Raw genomic sequence first — 8,786 nt, 5'->3', positions numbered from 1 at the left:
GAGATTGAGGCCCCGGGCGGGTGCAAAACTAAAAGCTCTCACCTGTGTTATGGGTAGGGGTCCTCCCAGGTGGCGCTAGCGGTAAAGAACCCGCCTGCCAATCAGGAGACGTCAGAGATGCGGGTTGGATCCCAGTGGGGGGAAGATCCCCTAGTGAAGAGCATAGCAACCACCTCCAGCATTCTTTTCTGGAGAATCCAATGGAATGAGGAGGCTACAGTCCACAGGATAGTGAAGAGTCAGACACGACTGAAGCGACTTAGCACGTATGCATCTAGATGGATGCAGTCCAGAGCAATAGCTGCTGCTGGAGGAAGGTGCTTCTCCCTCCGCATCACTCTGCCAGTTATTAATAACAGACGTTAGGGAAATTTGATTCTTTATTAGAACTCTTCAGATTCATGTTTGCAAACCTTTAGCAGGGAGTGGCGGGGACCAGGGAAACCAAAAATCAAAAACGCACACCATTCTTTTCTCAGCTTCTGCAGCAGAACGGGACTTAGGAGAACAGGATTCCAGGAAGGGCTTTCATTTGGACCTTGCCTCGCTCTCTTGCTCCTGAGCGCGGAACGCCTTCAGAAACTGGTATCTGGATCCTGCGTAACTTCGAGGAAGCTCTGGGTTCCGGCTTCCCGGGCTGCGCCGGGGGACCGCTGGGTGGCCGCCTCGCGGGCTGCGCCGGGGGACCGCTGGGTGGCCGCCTCGCGGGCAGCGCCGGGGGACCGCTGGGTGGCCGCCTCGCGGGCAGCGCCGGGGGACCGCTGGGTGGCCGCCTCGCGGGCAGCGCCGGGGGACCGCTGGGTGGCCGCCTCGCGGGCAGCGCCGGGGGACCGCTGGGTGGCCGCCTCGCGGGCAGCGCCGGGGGACCGCTGGGTGGCCGCCTCGCGCGGGCAGCGCCGGGGACCGCTGGGTGGCCGCCTCGCGGGCAGCGCCGGGGGACCGCTGGGTGGCCGCCTCGCGGGCAGCGCCGGGGGACCGCTGGGTGGCCGCCTCGCGGGCAGCGCCGGGGGACCGCTGGGTGGCCGCCTCGCGGGCTGCGCCGGGGGACCGCTGGGTGGCCGCCTCGCGGGCTGCGCCGGGGGACCGCTGGGTGGCCGCCTCGCGGGCAGCGCCGGGGGACCGCTGGGTGGCCGCCTCGCGGGCAGCGCCGGGGGACCGCTGGGTGGCCGCCTCGCGGGCAGCGCCGGGGGACCGCTGGGTGGCCGCCTCGCGGGCTGCGCCGGGGGACCGCTGGGTGGCCGCCTCGCGGGCAGCGCCGGGGGACCGCTGGGTGGCCGCCTCGCGGGCTGCGCCGGGGGACCGCTGGGTCCCAGTCTCCTGGACTTTCTCGGGTGACGATTGGGTCGCCGCCTGCTGGATTGCGCTGGGGGATCGCTGGGTCCCGGCCTCTCGGGCAGCGCTGGGGGATCGCTGGGTTCCAGTCTCCCGGACTTTCCCGGATGACAGCTGAATCGCCGCCTGCTGGTTTGCGCTAGGGGATCGCTGGGTCCCGGCCTCCTGGACTGCGTCTGGGGATCGCTGGGTCCCGGCCTCCTGGACTGCGTCTGGGGACCGCTGGGTCCCGGCCTCTTGGACTGCGTCTGGGGATCGCTGGGTGGCCGCCTCCCGGGCAGGAGCCTTCTCAGAGCCTGGAAGAACAGCAGAGAGAGGAAGTCGCACCTGTGTCCCATGCGTCCCACAAAGGGGGTTATCCGTTCGGGCTGCGGGGCTAGGGGTCCGAAATCTGAGAACAGGAGGTCAGTTCGCTCTTCTAGATCCCTTGCAAAGAGGAAACCCTCTCCCAGGAGAACTAAAAGAGTGAGACCGCTGCCCAGGCACAGCCGGGAAGCATCAGGACCTCTCCCAAGAACCCGGGGCCTGCCTAGGGTGCCTTTCATGGTTTCCACCCGCGTACTTCGCGCCCGGAGTTGACGGTGATAGTCAGCCAAGTTCATGATCATCTTGGATACATCCTGCTGGTAATAAGGCCGGCCAAATATCAAGATTTCAGCCTCGCCGTCCGGATCCCACTGATGAACGTGAAGCAGGGTCTGTGACACACACTCGACGTGAGGGATGTGTTCTCCACCCCGGCCTGCGCGGGAAGCAAAGACGTCGTTAGCAGCGGGGGCGAGAGGGGAGGCGGCAGCAGGGGCGCTGAAGAGCAGCCTGGACCGCAAGAGAGGCCTGCCGAGGACGCGGCCACCCCGGGGCCGAGCGGCTGCCTTGGCTTGCCCTCTCGGGCCCACTCACCGAAGATCGCTTCCACCAGCCAGGCCTCCAGGTGAACTGCCTTCGGGCTCTTCAGGTACTCGGAGTGAAACCAGTAGGGCCGCTTGGTGAGGTTACCAAGCACCTCGAAGAGCGTCCCTTCTCGCTGCTCCAGCTGAACGAGCGTCGGAAACCGCTTGGGAGAGGCCATGCTGTAGTCGGCCCGCCACACAGCGCAAGAGCAGCCCGCGCTCCCGCATTTCTAGGGCCTTTGGCCGGCGCCGCCCCACCCCGCGGCCTTATTGGCTCGCAGGCCTCGCCTCAAACACTCGCAGCTGCTGCTGCTTCCGGCGGGCTCAGCTGCTCTGGGGCTCGCCCCCGGGCGGCGCTTAAGCCTCCCTCTTCCCTGCGCGCCCCGCGGGCGGCCACGGCCGAGAAGCTGCGGAAGCCGTAACGGTGGACTCAGGCTGGGACAGTCCCAGAGATGTGAGGGAAGAGCCCACATCGGGACGCCTTTCAGTGGCGCGAATCCGTATTTGCAGAGATCCAGGTGCATTTTGGGGGGCTTCCCTGGTGGCCCAGCTGGTAAATAATCCGTCTGCAATGCGGAGACCTGGGTTCGATCCCTGGGTTGGGAAGATCCCCTGGAGAAGGGAAAGGCTACCCACTCCAGTATTCTAGCCTGGAGAATTCTATGGACTATACAGTCCATGGGGTCGCAGAGTCGGACCCTACTGAGCGACTTTCACTTTCAGGTACATTTCTTGGTGGCTCAGACGGTAAAGAATGTGCCTGCAGTGCGGGAGACTCGGGTTTGATCCCTGGGTTGGCAAGATCCTCTGGGGAAAGGAATGACAACCCACTCCGGTATTCTTGCCTGGAGAATCCCATGGACAAAGGAGCCTGGTGGGCTACAGTCAATGGGGTCACAAAGTGTTAGATAGGCACACGCAGGTGCATTTCAGACAGTTTTAAGGGGACCAGTTTAGCATTCGTGAGGGGTTGGAATAACTTTTTAATGGAAAAATCCAATTAAAGACATCGGAGAAACAAAAATCTGAAGGAGTGTAAAAGGTATTCAGAGGCCAAAGTAAGCCCCCCACTTCCTCCTGAACCCTGTCCCTCCCCAGATACCACCGAATTTCCAGCTTCTGCCTTAACTTTTGAGAGATGGCTGAACACACCCAACAGTGCATGGTCCACGTGGTTTGGATCCCAGAGGAAAATCTCTTGAAACACGATTGTACCTCCATTTCTTGATTTTTTGGTCCAGCTTAAAGCATTACTTAACCACTACTTGGGAAGATGAAGCTACACAGCTTTCCCATCAGTCACATGTTAGTCATTCAGTCGAGTCCGACTATTTGTGACCCCATGGACTCTAGCCCACCAGGCTCCTCTGTCCATGGACTTCTCCAGGCAAAAATACTGGAGTGGGTTGCCATTTCCTTCTCTAGGGGATATTCCCAAGCCAGGGATCGAACTCACTTCTCCCTCACTGTAGGCAGACTCTTTACCCACTGAGCCACCAGGGAAGCCCTTCCCATCAGGAGTTGGGGTATTGTGCTCAGATCCAGTGGCTGGAGGTCCTCGGGATTCAGGTAGGCTCCTTCTTGTATGCTCTGTGGGAGTTCTGAGGCCAAAGAAGTGCATGAGAAATTCACAGGTGTCTGACAGGGTCTAAAGTCTTGAGACCTAAGCTGAATATGAACTCGGAGCTAAAGAAGGGCAAAATCCATTCCAAGGGGTCACGGGATAGAGTTAGAAACTTCTGTGGGAAGGCAGAGCAGTTAAGTGAGCATATAACTGAAACCCAAGGATCTGGGCTCCATAGCCATCTTCTCTGGAGGTTATGGAGTGACTCACACAGCAACTAGGAGTTGACATGTGAGGTCCTATCAATCTCACCTACAAGAATACAGTTCAGGAAGCATCCCCATGAAAATCTCTGGCGTGTAGTCTCTTTCCAGTATCAAAATGCTACAGGATGATATTTGTATTCCTTAGTTGGTTTACAAGGGTACTGTCAGTTCTATGTATGTTATTGTCACCTGTGTGTGTGTGTATGTGTCTTGAGATCTTTTACTTCTTTGAAGTTTCAGAATCAGGTATAGAAATGTTTAAGAGAATTGAAACCATAGTATTAGTCCTTGTATTAAAAAACAGCCTCTCATTTATGTAAAATCCTAGAATATGCAAGCTAATCTATAGTGATAGAAGTCAGGACGTGATTGCCTAGGGATGGGGTCAAAAGGGGAAGGGACTGGAAAGAGACACTAGGGTACCCTCCTAGTGTTGGGATGATGCAATGGGCATTATCTTGATTACAGTGGTGGTTTCACTGGATGTGTCTATATGTCAAAATTGGTCCAATTTTACACATTTAAATATAAGCAGTTTAGGACTTCCCTGGTGGTCTAGTGGTTAAGAGTCTACCTGCTAATGCCGGGGACATAGATTTGATCCCTGCTGCAGGAAGATTCCACATACAGCTAAGCTCCTGCACCACAACTCTCCCGTCCCAGCTCTAGAGTCTGTGAGCTGCTCACGACTAGAGAAAGCCCACATGCAGCAATGAAGATGCATTGAAGCCAAAAATAAATAAATAAAGTATAAGTAGTTTTTTTTTTTTTTTTTACTTTAGTTAATCTCCAGTGGTTTTAAAAAAGAAAGGAATCCATATATTGGGTTAGCAAAAAAGATCATCTGGCTTTTCTGTAACATCTTATGTAAAAATCTGAATGAAATTTTCGCCAACCCAATACATAGTGTTTTATGTTTCTGTAATATTTTAGATAATTTAACATATTAGATGTTTTTGCAATTCCAATTTAAAATATATAATTAGGTAATGGGTTTATATATGTGACTTTGAGATGAAGTCCCAGTTTATATTCAATATATTAATGTTTTGTGTATTTGATTTGTAGGAACTAGTAATTCAGAAAGTGAAAGTATTAGCTGCTCAGTTGTGTCCAACTCTTTGTGACCCCATGAAATATAGCCTTCCGGTCTCCTCTACATGGTATTCTCCAGGCAAGAATACTGGAGTGGGTAGCCATTTCCTTCTCCAGGGGATCTTCCCGACCCAAAAGTTCTTGTTATTTGATTACTTTGCAATCATTTTGCCATGTATGAGGATGTTTAGTTAATTAAATTTGTCAGTGGTACCCTATGCCATTCAGAAGCCATTAAACATAACTGTTAAAACTTTCTAAGCTCGTAAATATCATAGTAAGTTTTAAAGTAGAACAAAAGATTAAGAAGGACTGGTGGTTTGGTTTTTATAATTTGAAAAAATAAAAATATTAATTTTCAAAGAAGTCTCTAAACACTCCTTTGGGTGCACAGAATTCACTCTCACAGAAATCACTCAATAACTTTTACTCTGGTCCTCCATCTTACCTGCACACATCAGACCCGGTATCCTGCCGATTCACTATACAATTCTGTTAGATCAATATGCAAGTCTATATTACTATGGCCTTATAGACAATATTCATAGCTGCATAGAGTTTATTGCAATTTCTAGCACCAAGTTTTGTTTTTATTGATGTTATGAATTGAATTCTTGTTCAAATACTACTTTTGCTTTTTTCAAATGCTTATTTTTCTATGTACTCCTCCTTTATTCCCAAACTCTCCCCAGCTGTGTGTCTCCCCAGTACTTCCAGGCCCTTTATTGAATATAGTGATTCAAAATGTTTAAAGATTCTACCCAGCTCCTGCAGACTTAACCAATTTTATCTAAGCCAGCTGTTCTCTGGGACCTGCTGTGGATTACTTACCACCCACTGTTGGATCCTGGGCTCTCTGGACCCCATGACTTACTTTTTGTTGTTTTTGTTTATTTTCATATTTTATAGCAGTATTGATAGCGTTCAGGCAAAATTATTAAACTGATATACATATAATCATCTTCAAGATGATCCTCATGATATCTAGTGTAAATTATCTCTTTCTTTTTTTCTACTGTTTCTGATTACCTTCCAGGATTCTGGGGATGAGTTAACTGAATTCCAAGAAGGAAGCAGATAATCATAAGCAAGCTGAAGAAAGAAACAGACACTTGCAAGCTGATAACGAGACTGAAATATGAAGCGGAAGTATTCAAAATAATTGTGGTAGTAGAAGCTTGTGTCTAATGTGCTGGGTTAGTTAAAATGAGAAATACATTTTCCAGGTAGAGTTTAAGAGCAACGGGCAACAAAAAGATATAAAAATAGGTTTCAAGTGAAGTTTTGAAATGAAATGCTTTACTCCATGGAATGAAGGGAAAGGTGGTTTAGAATTTAGGAGTTCTCTTGGAAACCTCACAGCTGGCAAATTTCTTCCTATAATGTTTCTAGATATGATATTGCAGTTCCTTGTAATTCTCAGTGGCCATCTGAGTATTTGCCAGAGAGATTGCTTCATTCTAAAGTACTTGAATATTGTACCTAGATGTGAAATATGTTTTTTTTAAAGTTATATTTCATTGTCTCCTCAGTTTGGGGAGTCCAGTTTGGGTTAAAATATTAGCTTTAGAATTTTCAAGAGTAAAAGGATTAACCCCTTTCTTTGCTTTTCACTACCAGCCTTGGCGAAATACTTGGGAGTGTTTCTGTGTCCAGGGTGTGGGTGGATTTGGAGAAAGTGGGGGAGGTCAGGTAAGGTTGGGGCTCCCTGGCTGCATTCACCTTGAGAACCCTGAGTTTCCCCCACCAAGTATAGGGTCTCTGAGGCAATGGTTTCGTTATTTTAGTTCTCTTAAGAGAGAGACATCCTTATATTTTGATTAAGCAAATAAATCCTCTATCATATCCTGAGGAAGAATGCATGTCTGAAAATATTTTCATTCTATCTGCCCAGTTAGTTGGACATCTGGCTGTATAAATTCTTGGGTGGAAATGATTTTTCCCTCAAAATCTCATTCTTTGCTTCATTGTCCCCTAGGTTCCAGTGGTGTTTTTGAGATGTTTAGGCCTTTCTGACTTTAATCTTTGGGAAATACTTTTAAATTATTTTGTTCATCGTTTTCCCCTTTTGTTTTCTAGAATTCCTGTTATTCAAAAGTTGGCTTTGAGACCCCAATGCTCCCTTAAAAAAAAAAAAAGTTTTATCCCTTTTCTTTACACTGTTTTTGGTTGCCTGGTAAGTACTAAGACACTACTTGGAAGTGGGAGCGTGTGGGTTTTTCTCCACTGGACCTGCATTGAGGGTGATGTGCGGGCTCCTTGGATTTTCCTGCCAGGTTCGCCACTGAGTGGGCTGCCCTGGGTTCCCTGGAGTGTCCCGCCACTCACAGTGAGTCCCTGCACTTGGAGCCAGTGTCCCAGACAATTTTCGAGGTGAATGTGAAGACAGGCCACAGTATTTATGACCATCAACTTGGCTGGCCCTGGAACCCCCACCTCCATCACACAGAGCAGGGGGGCAAGGGGGTGGCTCTGGCTAGCAGTGCTGCCAAGGAGGGAGGGAACAGGAATTGGTACCCAGCCAGAGCCCACTCCCAGCCTGAACAGGCAGGCCTCCAGAACCCTGGGGGTCCCCTGGGCAGGACACTGCTGGGCACAGGGAGACTGAGGGACCAACCTGATTCTGGTGATGCTTCTGGGCCAGTGTGGCCAGTGAGTTCTCTTACTGCCTCTCCATCTCTTGAACTGGTCCTTAGGGGCATGTATTTATTTCCCTCCTTGTTTGAGACCGAAGGAAAACACTTCTCGGGTAAGTTTTGCAGTGCGCAGGCAGGACAAGTTTTTCTGTTTTTCTCTCACCTTAGCAGCAGGTGGTGCTAGTGGTAAAGAACCCACCTGCAAATGCAGGAGACGCAGGAGACCTGGGTTCGATCCCTGGGTGGGGAAGATCTCCTGGTGGAGGACATGGCAACCCACTCCAGTATTCTTGCTTGGAGAATCCTATGGACAGAGGAGCCTGGTGGGCCATAGTCCATGGGGTGGCGAAGAGTTGGAGAAGACTGAGCAACTGAGCATGCACTATTAGTAGCAGGACCAACCTAGAGTGGCTAGAGACTTCACAAAGTCCAAGGTCACGAGAAGGGTGGACTTTCACTGAACTTGGGACATACCAGTGGACAGAAGCTCTCTGCTGCACAGTGTGTATTACAGTTCTTATATGTTTAAATACACGATACCTTTAACCCACTCATTTAGATGGGCACAGCTTAAGAAAAACTCAAGAGAAAGACACAGATAAACAGCTCCAAATAATTTGAACATTTCAAAGAACCTGTTTAAAAATTTAGGAGACCTGGTAATTATGATATAGATCTACATTTATAGGGATGTAAAAAAAATATATGTTTGTAGTCTAGTAAGTGAAAAAAAAGGAAGTTGTGAAACAACATGTATACTATTACTGCTATTAAACAGACATAATTAATGCAAATAAGTAAGAACAAAACAAACCCTAATGCTCCCTCCCTTTAGGTTTCCACTCAAATGCAAGGCTCTATGAAGCGTTCTCAGGACACATTACTAGTGATCTCTCACTCCTGTTTCCCTTTCCCCTGTTTTACATACTATGTTTAGCAACCTGTTGTCTCTTTCTCACCACTAAAAACTTGAACTCCACACGGATGAGCATTCTGGTCTCTC

General features: G+C 49.8%; 1 protein-coding gene across 1 annotated transcript; it reads right to left on the bottom strand.

Annotated features, from left to right (window-relative positions):
• Positions 1–528: 528 nt before the first annotated feature.
• KHDC3L (KH domain containing 3 like, subcortical maternal complex member) lies at positions 529–2,464 on the bottom strand. The gene is made up of 3 exons (XM_070377144.1): positions 2,233–2,464; positions 1,895–2,074; positions 529–1,628 (listed from the first exon to the last, which is right to left on the bottom strand). Exons 1-3 carry the CDS (start codon positions 2,399–2,401, stop codon positions 529–531), a joined length of 1,449 nt encoding a protein of 482 aa, XP_070233245.1. The 5' UTR covers positions 2,402–2,464.
• Positions 2,465–8,786: the final 6,322 nt, after the last annotated feature.

The sequence above is a fragment of the Bos mutus genome, chromosome 9 (genome assembly GCF_027580195.1).
Source record: "Bos mutus isolate GX-2022 chromosome 9, NWIPB_WYAK_1.1, whole genome shotgun sequence".
Lineage (NCBI taxonomy): Eukaryota > Metazoa > Chordata > Mammalia > Artiodactyla > Bovidae > Bos > Bos mutus.
Note: the sequence above shows the minus strand (reverse complement) of the source record. Positions and strands in the feature narration are given on the sequence as shown.